The 16,915-nt window shown below is 35.8% G+C and overlaps 2 protein-coding genes across 5 annotated transcripts in view; one reads left to right on the plus strand and one right to left on the minus strand.

Annotated features, from left to right (window-relative positions):
• Positions 1 to 520: 520 nt before the first annotated feature.
• The window catches only part of METTL15 (methyltransferase 15, mitochondrial 12S rRNA N4-cytidine), a 183,918-nt gene continuing 167,523 nt past the window's right edge, over positions 521 to 16,915 (minus strand). For 2 of the 4 annotated variants that reach the window (XM_070428130.1, XM_070428131.1), the window contains one exon: positions 521 to 2,749. In XM_070428130.1, coding sequence (XP_070284231.1) covers positions 2,304 to 2,749 — 446 coding nt within the window. In that variant the 3' untranslated portion in view covers positions 521 to 2,303. Of the gene's footprint in view, positions 2,750 to 7,668; positions 7,741 to 16,915 lie in introns of those variants that run through there. The other 2 variants (XM_070428133.1, XM_070428132.1) reach the window with 2 other exon arrangements.
• LOC139017993 (small ribosomal subunit protein uS13-like) lies at positions 12,373 to 12,866 on the plus strand. Its single transcript, XM_070426620.1, has one exon. The coding sequence runs from the start codon at positions 12,398 to 12,400 to the stop codon at positions 12,854 to 12,856; it is 459 nt and encodes a 152-aa protein (XP_070282721.1). The 5' UTR covers positions 12,373 to 12,397; the 3' UTR covers positions 12,857 to 12,866.

Consider the following 16,915-nt stretch of genomic DNA (forward strand, 5'->3'; position numbering starts at 1 on the left):
ACCGTGACATTTCAAAGGGATTTTGAAATTCAATACCTTTCTCTAGCAGCTGATGTTTATTCTCTGGTCATAAGGCAAATGTTGAAATTCTTCAAAGGAACAATGATAGATTCTAGAAGAACTAGATGGGTTCAACATTCACCCTCTCCCTGAACCCTCCCCAACCCATGGAAAATATATGCACACAATGGGAAATGGGAAAACCATCTGGCTGGCTCTGAAACATGGCTTGCTTCATCATCAAAGGGGTTTCTGTGTGAAAACAATAATTTTGTAGATTCAGAAATATTATGGTCCATTAAAAAGAGAAAAGCAGAGTCATAAAGAATATATGTAAATCCGGGAAGAGGACATAACTCTTTTTTCTTACCACATCAGCACTGTGCAGGAATATCAAATGGTTACTTGAGTTATGTGAGTTGGATAGTCTCTCTCACATGTACATTTTCAAATCAGACTGGAATTAATGACAAAGACATGCCACAGATAAGACAGAGAAGCACATTTTATTGCTTAGTAACTCAGATGTGAATTGTACAATTGTGCATGTAAAACAATTTTATAAAGGTTTATTGAGGTCATGAAGAAAATAGCAATGATATAAAAGCAGCTTAGGTATTCATAAGTGAATAGATAAAGAGGTGGTACATATATACAATGGAATATTAATCAGCAAAAACAGGAGTAAAATCTTACTATTTGTGACAAAATGGATGGTCCTAGAGGGTTCTGCCAAAGTGAAATAAATAAGAGAAAGACAAATACTGTATGATTTTACCTATACGTGAAGTCTAAAAAAACAAACTAAAAAACAAAACAAAGGAACAAACCAAAACAAACAGATCCACAGGTACAGAGAGCAAGCTGATGGTTGCCAAAGGATAGCAGGGTGGGGAAATAGGTGAAAACTGTTGAGTGCCATGCACTTGAGTTTGATTCTTTATCTCCCCACTCCCAAGCCTCATTCATATATTTTATTGTAGAGACAAAAAGCAAGCAAGAATGATTGTGGTAAACAGTCTAATTACATAAAGTATCTAATATATTTTTACACTACAACATTTTGAAAGCAATTTTGTGTTTACTGAAGAAGCCTTCTAGTCATGCAACTTATTCAAGATTTTTTGCTGTCAGAGTTTTAGTTTCCTAGGGTTGCTGTAACAAATTACCACAAATTGGGTGGCTTACAATAGCAGAAATTTATTCTCTGACTGTTTTGGAGGCTGGAAGTCTGAAATCAAGGTGTCAGCACAGCTGGTTCCTCCTGAAGACTCTGGTGGAGAATCTATTTCATGCTTCTCTCCTAGGTTCTGATGGTTGCCAGCAGCCCTTGGCTTCCCTTGGTTTGCAGATGTATCACTCCAATTTCTGCTTCCATCTTCATGTGGTTTTCCCTCTGCCTCTGACTCTTCTCAGCTTCTTACAAGGACATCAGACACATTTGATAAAGGGCCTGCCCTGCTCCAGTACATATCGTCCCAACCACTTACATCTGCAATGACCATATTTTCAAATAAGGTTACATTCTGAGGTTCTGTGAAGGACATGGATTTTGGAAGGACATTGTCCAACCCAAGGCTGTCAGTTTCATTATCATTAATGAAAAAATTCCCATAGTATACAGGTCTAAAAATAATTGATGAAACAGATGAAACATTGTTGGATATAAGAGTGTGATCTTTTATTTGTTAATCAGGTACTTGGATGGGAATTTACCTTTGGGAATCTCTCTCATTCGTAGATATGACTTCATGCAAAAAAGAAACTTACATTTTTCTAGGTGCATTTGTTTGTTTCTAACTTGAGCACATTGTTCCCTAGAATATTTTCTATTTCTGATTTCAATGAAGAATTGTTCAGATTTGAATAAAGCCTATAGAATAAAAACAATCAACAAGCTTTGAAACTAAAGTTACATATTACAGAGGTAGATAAAGTCAGTCTAAAGCGAACTTAAGTATTTAATTCTTATCGTTTGTACATGTAATTATATTGCTATTTTATTTACTTAGAATCACCAATTTATAATATGTAACCATAACTGGTAAGATGGATTTTCCTGAATAATGCCCAGATAAACCCATTTGTCCAGTTTTGAGATACTGCTGCTCCTTGAGTTGAACTTTCTGTGCCATATTAATATTACTTACATTTTCTGTGAGAAAAAAATGCTAAAAATTCTCAATGTCCACACATATGACCACATACCTATATAAATATATATCCCCATAATTTCTTGTGTTAACCTGTTCAGGTGAGAAACTGTGAGGGAACACTTCAAGGATCAGATGATTATGACTTTCTCATAATTTGATAGCTGCTCTAAGTTTGGCTGAGCGTCCTCTGGGGTTATCCTGTACATCCTGATCTTCTGGGGTAAGTACCTTCTTGTGTATCAATTCCCACATTAAAGGGGCCCTTGCTAGAGAGACTTCTTCCTTGTTTTCATGCCCTGAACCCCATTGTGATGTTTGTGTCACCTTCTGTCTTACACTTAGGTTAAATCTTTCTGTCATGCTTATCCCAAGCAAGAATCGTTTGACAATGCGATCCTCTAGTGAATGGAAGGAGAGGGCAACAAGACGACCACCAGGTCTCAGAAACTTCTGAGCTGTCTTCAGTCCTGCATAAAGTTCATTGAGTTCATTGTTCACAAATATGCGGAAAGCTTGGAAAGTCTTGGTAGCAATATGGGTAGATCGTTGTAGCAAGTCTTTTCGTGCATAAATAGCAGAGGGAGGAAATGCACCTATAAACAGATATTGTGAAAATAGGAAAAGACGACAGGTAACATTAATATTTTCCACTGTAAATGTGCTGGGTTGTATATATACTTAAGGAACTAATTTTCATTTTAAAATTGTAGCATTTCATCAGTATTTCCCCATTTTATTTCTAAGCATTTTAACAAAGCTTAAAACATATTTCATAAATCATAAAAGATACTGGAGTCAAATAGGAGCAGAAAAGGAGCTCTCAACTACAAGATGTTCAATGATGCCCCAAAATAGAATAAACAGAGGAAATTGCACCAAGCACATTATAATCAAACCCTACTAGAAGCAAAAGATAATGAGAACAATCTCGACTACAACAAAGAAAAACAATACATTAAACAAAGGAGAACAAAAATATGATTAACAGCTAATTTCTCGTTAGGATAATAGAGGCTACAAGAGACTGGGATGATATTTAAATAGTTAAGGGAAAAAAATATGTCTTCCAATAAAAGGCTATTCTAAAATTATTCTTCAAAATTAAAGGTTCAAAGACATTTTCAATTAATTAAAAATGAGAGAATTTGTTGCTAACAGGTCTGCATTCAATAAATGCTAAAGAAATACTTCAAGCTGAACTAAAATCATACCGAGTGATAACTTGGATATACAGAAAGTAAAATACATACATATTCTCTTACTTTCTTTAAAAGACAGAACTCATTAAGTAAAATTATAACACAATACTTTTAGGTTTTTAATATAGATATAGATAAGTAATGTATATGATAGCAATAGCACAAAGGACCAGAGTAGGTAAATGGAACAATGCTACTGTAGGGATCTTATATTTTACTTAAAATTAAAGTTGCATTATGGTCCCTAGAGCAGACACTAAAAATAATACAAAGAAAGCTAATAAGCTAATAGAGAATAAAAATATTCCACAAAAATACTGTTTAACATAAAAGTAGGCAAAAGAGAAGAACTGGAAAATAAAAATGAGACAAAGAGAAGATGACTAGCAAAAGGATAGACAATAATTCCAAATACATACGGTAGGAGGACTCACACAGATTTCAAAACTTACTACAAAACAATAGTAATTGACATAGTCTGATACTAGCACAGCAATAGGCATAGAGATCAATGAAATTTAATTGGAAGCCTAGAAATAAAACTATATAATTATGATCAACTGATTTTTGACAAGAGTGCCAAGAGCATTCAAAGGGCAAAGAATAGTCTTTTGACAAATGGTACTGGGACAACCAGATAGCTACATAAAAAGAATGAAGTTGGAGCCTTAAATCATACACAAAAATTAACTCAAAATAGATCAAAGACTTAAATGTGAGAGCAATAAACTATAAAACTCTTAAGTGAAAACACAGAGATAAATCTTCATGACTTAGAATTTGGTAAATGTTCTTATTTAAAATGCACAAACTCATAAGCAACAAAGAAAAAATAGATACAGTAGACTTCAGCAAAATTAAAAACCTTTGTCCTTCAAAGGACACCATCAAGAAAGTAAAAAGACAGTCCAAAGAAATGGGGAACAATTTGCAAGTCATATATCTGATAATGAATTTGTATCTAGAATATGCAAAAGAAGCAAAATAACAGTAACATATATGATACTAACCTATATAATAAAAGCCTAAGTGGCATCGTGCAATGCTCTCGCGTGACGTTGTCACAAGATGGCCACCATGAGATGGCAGCCACAAGATGGTTGGTAGGGGAGGGCAGTTGGGGGCCATCAGGCTGGCAGGGGAGGGAAGTTGCGGGCTATCAGGTCAGCAGGGGAGGGCAGTTGGAGGTGATTGGGCCAGCAGGGGAGCAGTTAGGCATCAATCAGGCTGGCAGGGGAGTGGTTAGGAGCAATCAGGCAGGCAGGCAGGCAGGCAGGCAAGTGGTTAGGAGCCAGCAGTCCCAGATTGTGAGAGGGATGTTCCCTGAGGGGTCCCAGATTGGAGAGTGTGCAGGCTGGGTTGAGGAACAACCCCCCTCCATGCACGAATTTCATGCACGGGGCCTCTTGTTTATATAATATTTTAAGACATGCAGATCAGTGACGCTGCATCTAGTTTTCAAGATAAACATAAAATGTTGATTTTAAAACAAATCAATAAATATAATTTTCCTTAGACTTACCCCCATTGGCATACAGATGATATTAAAGTATAATGTTCAATGAATTTATACAGGAGTTTTTATTTGATTTAGGAGCCCATTCTTAGAGAATAGTATCCCACAGAGAAATCTTTCCAGTCCAGATTTCCTAAGAATGAAGATCTGAAAGCATGACTGCAATCCTGGAACTTGAGCATCTTTAGTGTGCTTCTTCACTGTAAGAATTACACAAGGCTGGAACCTTCGTTCACATTCTAGTCATCTATAGTAAACACATCCCAAGTACACTAATACACATATGATTAATCTTCTCAGGGAACTGGACCAAAGAAGGGAAGAAATAATGTACCCAGGAGCTGAGAACCTGGCGTCTAACTTTAACCACATCAGTGTTCTGAGTTCAATCTTTCCCTACAAAAACGATCTTGCTAAAAGGCTAGAAAATGGTAGACATCAGGGAATTTATCTTCCAACAACCATGTCTCTCAGAAACAAAATGTCAAAGTCTAAGCTGAGGAGGGAGTTCATCTTCTTGCCATTTGCTATTTAATTTCATCATTTTCCAGGGAAAGAGTTTTGGTCACTGAGGAAGGTGATTCAAAACATTCTAAGGATCTGAACAAACAAGCAACTCCGTATTTTAGAGCTTGAATTTAGAGGACACTTGAGGAAGGTTGCATTCCTTAAGACCTTGCATGATTCAATCCTTGCATAATTCAAAACAAATTTTCTCAAAGAGGAAATGTAATATAAAATACATTTTAATGTGCATGGATAAAGTAAAATTGGAGGTAAACATTCATGAAGCACAAGGATCAACAAACACTGTGGGATATTTTTGCTTTAATTCTTTTAAATAATTTTTTCTTAACATTGTCTTTAGCATTTTGTAGAGATTAAAAGTATAGCTCAACATGGTGACTGCCTAGCTTCCTTGACATTTTATCACATTTCAAACATATACAGGGGTGAGCAAAAGCAGGTTTACAGTTGTGAGTACATGAAACATTGTATTATTTTCCATAAACCTCCTTTTGCTTACCCCTGTATATTTGAGGGTGTGGTTTTTAACATAGCAATGAATTAGCTATGCCTGGGAATGTGTTAACAAAATTGATGAAGTGAAAGAAAAGGCAGATAGCTTAATGAATATTTCCTTGATATTATTATTATTTACATAGGGTGTCCCCCCAAAATGTATACACACTGAATGACTATAAAGCCAGTGTTGATTAACATACAGTTCATTTTCAAAATTTAAAGGAATCTACAGAAATGAATAATTATATTTGTTAATGCCTATTTTCAAACTGATGACCATTCTAGTCCAGGCACTGCTAATAACCTGAAGCAATGGAATTGCAAATATCAAGAATCATTTTATTCAGCATTTGTGCGCCCTCAATTTGTCACCTGTTGCTGGTTTCGTACTGTAAATGTTATCTTTTATGTATTGCCATAAAAAAGTCTAGTGGCACTTTAGGATAAATTTTCTTTGCTCAAAGCTTAGTTTGGCTTCACCCATTATTTCAAATCAGTTAAACCTAAAAAGGAGTGAAAATTAAGTGAGCTATCAGATGTTAAAGTATGTATACATTTTTTTAGGACATCCTATATTTTTGAAAACTAATGAAAATAGGAAATGTTAAAATAACCAAATAATGTATGAAATCACAAGAGAAGTTCTAATATAAACAACAACATTGGTTCATTTGACATGACACAGTATGTTAGGCATTTCTGTTTACCAGCTAAAATGGAACTTTCTTATGGCAGAATTATAGTTTATAATTCATTCAGCCAGCTAGATTTAGGGAGGGAATCTGTTTTATTTAGAAGTATTCAGATAAAGTGAGACTTTATTAATATTTTATATTATGTAACTTCAAGTTTATGTAATTTATAGTCACACTTACGCACATCCACACTGTATATGAATCCCTGGAGCTGATAAGAGTAACGCCACTGTAATCAAACAAACTTTTCTTTATAAGGTCTCATTAGGCCCTGCCAATATCATATCATGGAGAAAGAAAATAAAAGCTTTCACTTATACTGAGGAATGGATGGTCTTGAAGATAATAGAATAACTCTAATCCAAGAAACTTTTCTTCTGGGGCTTTCTTACTTTTGTTTAGGGAATTCTAATCTGGACTATGTCCACTGGGTTTCTTGAAAATAATTTCTAGGTGTGATCCTGGCAACTTCCTTAAGTCCCATCTTTAGGGACCAGGAGATGACAAGGGCAACATGCTTTGTGGACCTTTTCGTGCAGCTCTGGGGATCAAAGGCACACGTCCTGCCTTATTTTAGATGGGTTCCATTACAGGCCCTTTTGCATCTGTAATTCATAGGAAAAAAAAGGTTGACAATGCAGACTGTGTAAAATGAAATAAAAGAGAAACAAAAGAATATAAAATAGCATATCATAATGGAAATTAAAGTAATAAAAATAAAACATCAACTGGCAATAGTACAAACACTCAAGAAGACAACAAAAGGCAATCCTACTACCAAAAATTAAGCAAAGTTCTTTGTTTAATTAGAAAGTTTAAAGATGCCTGGCTGAAGTGGTTCAGTGGTTAAGCATCGACCATGAACCAGGAGATCAAGGTTTGATTCCCTGTCAGGACACATGCCTGGGTTGTGGGTTCGATCCCCAGTATGGGCCGTGCATAGGAAGCTGATCAATGATTCCCTCTCCTTTCCTCTCTGAAATCAATAAAAATATATTTAAAAAAAGAAAGAAAGAAAGTTTAAAGATAATTCAGCAAATGACCTGTGGCTCTCAGGTAGCAAAATGGGTTTCCTTGTGAAATTCACTGGTCAGAGAGTAAGGGACAGCATCCTCTCAGGTATACATAGTGTAGGTAGCGACATCTGCCTATAAGCATGAAAAAAATGAAAATTCAAAATGACACCAGATCCAATGCCTACCCATGTGCTAGATTCTGAATCAGGCCCATGGAAAAAAAAAATATTAATGAGGCCTAGTCCCTGCCCTGGAGGAGCTCACTGCTTTGCAATCCTTCGTCACCTCTTTCTCATCTCCCATATCCTGCTATCAAAAATAGAAACAGGTCTCTGCTTTTCAATTTCCTGAGTTTAATTATAGAATCTTGTATGGCTAATTCATTTGATTAAGGCATAGAGCTAGACAGAAAATATGGATGCAATCACAACTTAGGCCATTTGGCTTGGTACGGAGAGAAAACCTTCCTGTGTTTTATGGTCCGTCACTGGACTTGGTTGACACTGGGCCGATGTACATTAGATCTAAGTGGGTGGAGGTGTACTTACCCCTGTCTAGCACTTACTACATTTTACCGTAATTACTAGTTTACTTGTCTAACTCACTCATTTGACTCTGGTCTCCTTGTGAACAGAACCTTTTCCGTGTTCAATCTTACATCTCTTGCGCTTAACTGAGAAGCTTGTGATTCTTAATCCTGACTGCACAACAGGGTCACTCAAGGCGACTGAAAAAAATAAAGATGCCTGGCCCCAGTCCAGAACTACTGAATTAGTTTGAGGGGTTTATTACACAGGAATCACTGCTTTAAAAAAGCTTCATAGAGGATTTTGACTTGCAGCCAAGATTAAAAACTACTATAGTAAATACTCAGTAAATGATTGTTGAAAAGATAATGAATAGATAATGAATGAAACTCACTAAATGGATAAATGAATAATCTAGAAACATTACTACAAAGAGTTTCATTCATATCATTGGATATATATATATACATATATATATATATATATATATATATATATATATATATGACTAGATGAAAAGTATAATATTTTTAGTCACAGAAAACATTATGACTAGAATGTAAAATTAATGTCACAAAATAGGCCCTGTCCTATATCCTACATTTTGGCCAAATGTGATTGTGGGTAAAAAAATTATCATTTTAATGGGGCAATTGACCTCCCAAATTTGCCAGTCATTTCACTGTCTCAATACAACTGTTTGCATGTACTTAATGATATTGCTTTGGAATTTCCTTAATGAATCAATCATCTGACATGCAATGGGAGAACATGCAAATAATTTTAACTTTAGGAAATGCTTGCTTGCAAGTCCTTATGATCTGAAATGAGCAAATGTGCAAGATGAACTTTATTTTTGCATATTTCTTTAAAAGAATAAAATAAGACATGAGAATGTAATGGTAAAATTTGGAAAGTTATGTTTTAAAAAATGTCATTAAGCTCTTCAGTGATTTAAGTGTATTTCCCCCCAAGATTAATGCACAATATTATAGAGATTTTATGTAAGCTTTATTTCATGTAATGCCTATAAAATCCTAAACCACAATTTTTCTCAGTTCATCAAAATAACAAAACTGTTTTCCTCCTACCAAAGAATTTATATGTATAATGCATTATTCATGGACACAGCCAATAGGGTGGTAAAGGAATGGGGGAGAGCGGGATATGGGTGGATGGGAGCAATGGGGGGAAAGAAGGAGGCATCTGTAATACTCTCAACAATACATATTTTTTAAATGTATATTAGCTTTTAGTTTCCTACTGTCATCAGTTTTACTGACATAATCTTGCTATTTTAAAGAGAAAAAAAGATAAAAAATATGAAAAATAATAGTGGCAATAAATACATCTCTTCCAAGCCCCTCCACCCTTTCCTCTGAGATTCAATCTGTTCCACATTTCCATTTCTCTGGATCTATGTTCTTCATCAGTTTATTTGGTTCTTTGTTTGTTTATTTTGATTTTTTAGATTCAATTGTTGATAAATATGTATTTACTGCCATTTTATTGTTCATATTTTCGATCTTTTTTTTCTCTTCTTCTTAAAGAAGACCCTTTAACATTTCATGTAATACTGGTTTGGCTCTATGCAGCTATCATTTAGAATTGAAGGTCAAATATAGCTAATAAACATTTAGTAGCAAGATGTGTACAAGTTAAGTACACTTTTTTTTTTTTTAAAAAAGAACATTATTAAAGCAAATGTCCATTACAAGTGGAAGATTATATCATGTACATGGAATGGTAGAATTAACATCATTAAAATGTCCATACTACACAAAGCAATCTATAGACTCAATGCAATCTCTATTAAAATACCAATGGCATAATTCACAGATCTAGAACAAATACTCCAAAAATGTATATGGAACCAAAAGACCTCAAATAGCTGCAGTAATCTTGAAAAAGAAGAACAATATTGGAGATATCACAATACCAGATATCAAGTTATACTATAAAGACACTATAATAAAAACAGCCTGGTACTAGCACAAGAACAGGCATATAGATCAATCAAACAGAACAGAGACCCCAGAAATCAACTCAAGCCATTATGCTCAATTAATATTTGACAAAGGAGGCAAGAGCATACAATGGAGTCAAGACAGTCTCTTTAGTAAATGGTATTGGGAAAAGTGGACAGATACATACAAAAAAAATGAAACTAGACCACCAACTTACATCATACACAAGAATAAACTAAAGGGGACTCTTTTCCCCTCCCTACGTGGGAGTCCATTCTGTGGGACTCTTCCCTCTCCCCACGTGAGAGTCTGTACTTGTTCTTCAATAAATCTCCACCTTTGCTATAAAAAAAAAGAATAAACTAAAAATGGAAAACAGACTTAAATGTAAGTTGTGAAACCATAAAAATCCTATTAGAAAACATAGGCAACAAAATCTCAGATATATCTCATAGCAGTATGTTTGCGAATACATCTCCTAGGACAAAGGCAACTAAGGGGAAAATAAACAAATGGGACTACATAAAAATAAAAAGCTTCTGCACAGCAAAAGAAACCATCAACAAAACAAAAAAGGAGCCCACTGTATGGGATAACATATTTGGCAATGATATATCCGATAAGGGATTACTATCCAAAATATATATGGAACTCATACAACTTAACAAAAGGAAGACAAACAATCCTATAAAAATAGGCAAGGGAGCTAAATAGATACTTCTCCAAAGTGGACATATATATGGCCAAGAGACATATGAAAAAATGATCAAAGTCACTGATCATCAGAGAGATTCAAATTAAGACGAAAATGAGGTATCAAATCACACCTGTCTAAGTGGCTACTATCAACAAATCAACAAATGACAAATGTTGGCAAGGATGTGGAGAAAATTGAACCCTAGTACATTGCTCGTGGGAATGCAGTCTGGTGAAGCCATTATGAAAAACAGTATGGAGTTTCCTCAAAAAATTAAATATGGAACTGCCATTTGATCCAGTGCTCCCACTTCTAGGAATATATCCTAAGAAACCCAAAACACCAATCAGAAAGATTATATGTGCTCCTATGTTCATAGCAGTGCAATTTACATTAGCTAAGATCTGGAAACAGCCCAAGTGTCCATCAGAAGATGAGTGGATAAAAAGGCTGTGGTACATTTACACCATGAAATACTATGCAGCAGTAAAAAGGAAGGATCTCTTACCCTTTCAGATAGCATGGAGGGACCTGGAGAGTATTATGCTCAGCAAAATAAGACAGTAAGAGAAAGACAAGTATCACATCATCTCACTCATCTGTGGAATCTAATGAACAAAATAAACTGATGAACAAAATAGATCCAGAGGCATGGAAGCATGGAACAGACTGCTGAATCTCAGAGGGAAGGCAGGGTTGTTTGGATGGGGGGGGGGGGGGGGGGGGGAAGAGATTAACCAAAGAACTTGTATGCATATATGTATAACCCATGGACACAGATGGTAATGTGGTGAAGGCCTGGGGTGGGGGCTGGCTTGAAGGGGTCAGTGGGGGCAAAAGGGGAACATATGTAATACTTTCAACAATAAAGATTAAAAAGTATATTTAAAAATAAGTATATGCACACTAAGTCCACTATGGGATAAGTTCTAATTTTAATACAATTTTGAGATATTATTTGGCATTTCACTCACACTGATGTTGGGAAAATCAATGACAGACGACACTGATGCTAGATGTTCAAGACAACTGTAAAACAGTTCTGCCTCATTAGAGGCACTCCATTCTTACATTCCAGATCAGGTTTGCTGTCATTGGTATTTCTTTTAGGTTCTTGACAGTTTCATATCCTTACTCTTTCTTTCTCTCACATCTGCAAATTCTGACAGCTCTATATCAGAACATGTCCAGAATTCCACCACTTCTCACCAACTCCACCACTATCAAGCCATCATCATCTTTTCTACTTAATCACCAGACAAAAATTAGATCATGCCATTCCACTGTTTAAACCACTAGTGCCTTCCTGTCACATGAAATAGAAACGGAAGTTCTTACCTTGGCCAATGTCCCTATGTCATATGCAACCTCCGCTTACTACTTCCATTTCTCTGACCTCATCTCCTGACCTTGAGCTCTGAGAGAGAGGAATGAAGGGAGGGAGGGAGAGGGAGAGAAACATATATGCAAGAGGGAAACATTGATTGGCCGCCTCCCATAGGCATCAGGACTGGGGACTGAACCTGCAATCTAGATATGTCCTGACCAAGAATCCAACCTGCCGCTCTTCTACAGGAGGCCTGCACGCCACTGCCGCCATGTCTCTAGTGATTCCTGAGAAGTTCCAGCACATTTTGCGAGTACTCAACACCAATATCGATGGGCGGCGGAAAATAGCCTTTGCCATCACTGCAATTAAGGGTGTAGGGCGAAGATATGCTCATGTGGTGTTGAGGAAAGCAGACATCGACCTCACCAAGAGGGCAGGAGAGCTCACAGAGGACGAGGTGGAACGTGTGATCACCACTATGCAGAACCCACGCCAGTACAAGATTCCAGACTGGTTCTTGAACAGACAGAAGGATGTGAAGGACGGGAAATACAGCCAGGTCCTGGCCAATGGTCTGGACAACAAGCTTCGTGAAGACCTGGAGCGGCTGAAGAAAATTCGGGCCCACAGAGGGCTGTGCCACTTCTGGGGTCTTCGTGTTCGAGGCCAGCACACCAAGACCACAGGCCACCGGGGTCGCACTGTGGGTGTGTCCAAGAAGAAATAAGTCTGTAGGCCTCGTCAAAAAAAAAAAGAGAGAGAGAAAAAAAAAAAAAAAGAATCCAACCTGCCATCTTTTAGTGTACAGGACGATGCTCCAACCAACTGAGCACCCCATCCCGGGCAGGATGTTTTTTCTATCACAAAAAATATTGCAGTAAACATGTGAACTGCACATTTTAAATTTTTTCATGGCAGAAAAACTTGTCAAAGTAAAAAGACAGTCACAATCTGTGAAAAATATTTGTTTAACTGTATGTGAACCTGTTACAATAGGATTAGAGTCATTAGGTCAAAGGCTATTTATGCCCATTTAAATTTGGATAAATATTTCTAAATTTACTTTCTAAATAGATTATACCAATTTACTTCCATCAATTATATATGAGTCTGTCTCCCCATATTCTCACTAGTACTAAAAACTATTACTCTTTTTAACCCTGAATAGTCTAATAGTAGGCAAATGATAGCTCACAGTTGTTTTAATTGTGTTTCTTTGGCAATTAGCAGAATTGGGCATCTGATCTGCTCAAATTCAATGACCATCTGATTTCACCTATGAATTGCTTGAACAAACTCTTTGTTCATATTCTTAATGTGATGTTGCTTTTTCTTTATTGATTTGAAGGAGCTTTTTATAAAATAAAGACATTAACCTTGTGTCTCATATAAATGAAAATATCTTTCCTGGAATGTGACTGCCTTTGTACTTTGAGGTTTTCTGCCATACAGAAATAAAAAATGTCTGTATAGACTTTTTTCAAGTTTTTTAATATTTTTATCAAGTTTAGGAAGACTTTTTCTACTCCAAGACTATAGATTATCAACTCCGTATTTTTGGTATATTTCTGGTTTTATTTCTTACATTTAAGTATTTAATTAACGGGAAATTTATTTTTAGTGTGGTATGAGATAGGGATCTAACTTCATTTTTTACAAACTATATAGCCAATTATCATATTTATTTAAAAGTACATTCTTCCCCTAATAATTTGAAGTACCACTTTGATCACATACTACATTTTTATATGCAAACCAGATCTGCTTCTGGATTCTCAGTTGTGTTTCATTGATATAGTTCTCAATTCATCTGCCAATACCGGATGATTCTTTCTTTTGATTTTTCTAGTATATTTGACTATGGGGTGGGGTAAGTTCCTCTCACCCCATTATCTTTCCTTTCTTTTCAACTTTTCTTGGGTAATTCATATATTTATTAATACAAATTAAAATTACAAGCAATAACATTTATAATTATAAGTATTTTGACTGGAATTGCAGTAAATTTCTAAATTGATTTGGATAAAACTTACACTATCATAATATCAAAGCAACCAGGGAACACAGAATTCCCATTAATATTTTACATGTTCTTCATTAGAATGTAATAGTTGTCTTCACCTAAGTCATGCTCAGGCTCTTTGTAAGTACTGATTATACATATACATTTTAATCATCCCTATGGAAAAGTTTAAGAAATGACAATACTTATATTAAAACAACATGGTAAAAGAAATGGCACCCAACTTTAGAAAGAAAAAACTAGGCTCATGGATCAGATCTTTTATATTTTTCTGATTGTTTAATGTGAGGCAATAACAATTCTGAGTTTGTTTCCCCACTGGAAGATAACTCTTCTTATAGGATTACTGTGAAGATCAAATAAAGAAAACAGATAGGAACACCAGCATGTATGTGTGTTTGTGTATGTATGTATATATGTGTGTGTGTGTGTGTGTTTGTGTGTGTGTGTGTGTGTGTATATACACACATATATATATATTAGAGGCCCGATGCATGAAATTCGTGCAAGAGTAGGCCCTTGCAGCCTCGGGCAGCTGCCTGGATCCCTCCCTCGCAGCCATGGCGGCTGCAGCCCTGGCTTAGTCAGGAAGCATATTACGCTTTTATTATTATAGATACTTGGCATAAAGTAGTCACTTTAAGAAATGCCATTCACACATTTATTTACTTACTATTCTCAGCAGTAAAATGGTAGGTGAGGAAGGGATTTGATGTGTTGATTTGAAGGCAAGGCCAAACTAATTATACTGTCGTCCTGGACTAACAGAGTAGGTGGGATAGAGGGCTTCTGAATACCCCTGAAGCATCTGAGTAATTAATGTGTATTGATGTGGACATCAGACTAAACTGTCTCAGCATCCAAAATGAAGAACAAAATTTTCCTTACATATAATTTAAAGGTGCCCTTCTAAGTTTATAAAGTTACCTTAAAAGTATGAAGATCTAGCATGGCATAGGAATGAGATTAGGCCTTAAAAGTATGAAGATCTAGCATGGCATAGGAATGAGATTTTTTAGTTTGACCTTGATTATTTTTAATAACTGATGGTAAAAATTGTAAGAACCATCATTCCATTAACCTGAAACGTCCAGATTGCATTCACCTGGCCAGGAAATTATTTTCCATAATTAAACTTCCAGATTTCTGTTGCCACCCAAGTATACAACTTCTATTCTGGCTTTTTAATCACACAATTTTTTTCTCCATTTTTTTTCTTATTCCTTTGCTGTAGTTCTCATGGAGCACTTTCCTGCACCGGTTTTCTTTTGTAGGCATAGTTCCATAAGGATAAGATGTATTTGTGAGTCATTTTAAACCATACCCTTTGTGTTCTCAGGTTTGAAAACCCAGTATATTTAGTCCACTTAAATAAATAGAATCTGAGGCTACTAGAAATTTAGATAAAAATTGACACCAATAATATTTAGTAGAAATCAGTAATTACATCCTGAATAATAATACAAAATTCATTCATTTAGCCAGTATTAATTATACACAATGTACTAAACACTGGGGATTAAAATGTTTCTGAAGAGGTAGTGCTTGTCCTCAAGAAAATTCACATCCATTGAGGAGAATGATATGTAAATATTGGGGAAAGGGCTGTAAAGTAGGCTTCCAACCCCAATGTCTGTTGTCAAGTAAGTGTAATAAATGCAGCATGCTACACCTGCCTTTGGGAGATCCACAATGCCCATTAGTATGGTAGAACTCTGTAGACAACTATTTAACTTTGTTTACCTAGCATTTCTAAACTCTTTGAAAGAGATACTTTTAATTTGTAATAACAACTATCTATCCCATAGAATTTATTTTCTGGTTTATACAACTGGGAAAATACTGAAAGTTGATTTTATGTTAATCATCTTTTACATATCTTAATTTTGTCATTAAATCCCTATAAGAGTTCAGAGAGGTAAGAAGTAAATATCCTTATTTCCATGTAAAGGTGAAAAACTGAGGGGTTCAATGACTCTTCTCAAGTTCACAGAAGTCAAATGGAAACTCAGCTCTTTTTAACATGAAGTCGACCCCCACAGGCCCTTTTTTGTACTACAGAGTGACTCTAACTTTCCCAGAAGAAAGGCATAACATTTCTGGCTAGTTCAGCAGAGAAACACACCCTGGAAGCCTAGAGCAGCATACAAACAAACAAACATACTTTATTCGTTTGTAATTTCTCAGTTTCTTGAGAACGTTCTTGAGTTTTCTTGTCTTTAAGTGTGCCCCAAAACAAGGCAACAACTTTAAGATGGTATGTTCACCAAACCATATCATCTCCTTTTTCCTGATTAGAATTTAAGGAAGTTAAGATGAAATCATATGGTTTAGAGTGATTTCCAGAAGCTCTGATTCCATGTCTGGTGTTTTATATAACAATCTCATTTTCTGGGAGAAAATGAGTGTGGAATCTTTACTCTAAGACTGAATAGCCTTTTACTGAGAGATGCTGTAATGGAACCCAAATCACTTTGCATCAAGTTGCAAGAGTTTAGCTTTCTCTCCTCATTTCCCTGGGGGAGATGGGTATTGTCGGCCTGGAGACTGCACATCTGGTGAAGGCAGCCACTGCCCTGGTCGCTTACCCTGGGAACCGTAATGAATACCTGCGGCTTTTGTCCTTTTCATTCTATTGAAAATAATGTATTGTTAGCTCAGGTTATTAGACTGTGCATTTGTCTCTCTTTTTCATCAGTTTTCTTGATAGTGGATTTAAAAAGAAACAGTTGCTCCTGGTGCCATTATCAAAAGACGTTTGGG

Source organism: Myotis yumanensis, unplaced genomic scaffold (genome assembly GCF_028538775.1).
Source record: "Myotis yumanensis isolate MYYU_CA2020_CCGP unplaced genomic scaffold, mMyoYum1.0.hap1 SCAF_10, whole genome shotgun sequence".
Lineage (NCBI taxonomy): Eukaryota > Metazoa > Chordata > Mammalia > Chiroptera > Vespertilionidae > Myotis > Myotis yumanensis.

Bases quoted from the DNA above. Each gene is read 5' to 3' on its own strand.
- LOC139017993 (XM_070426620.1), top strand. From the start codon at position 12,398: ATGTCTCTAGTGATTCCTGAGAAGTTCCAGCACATTTTGCGAGTACTC.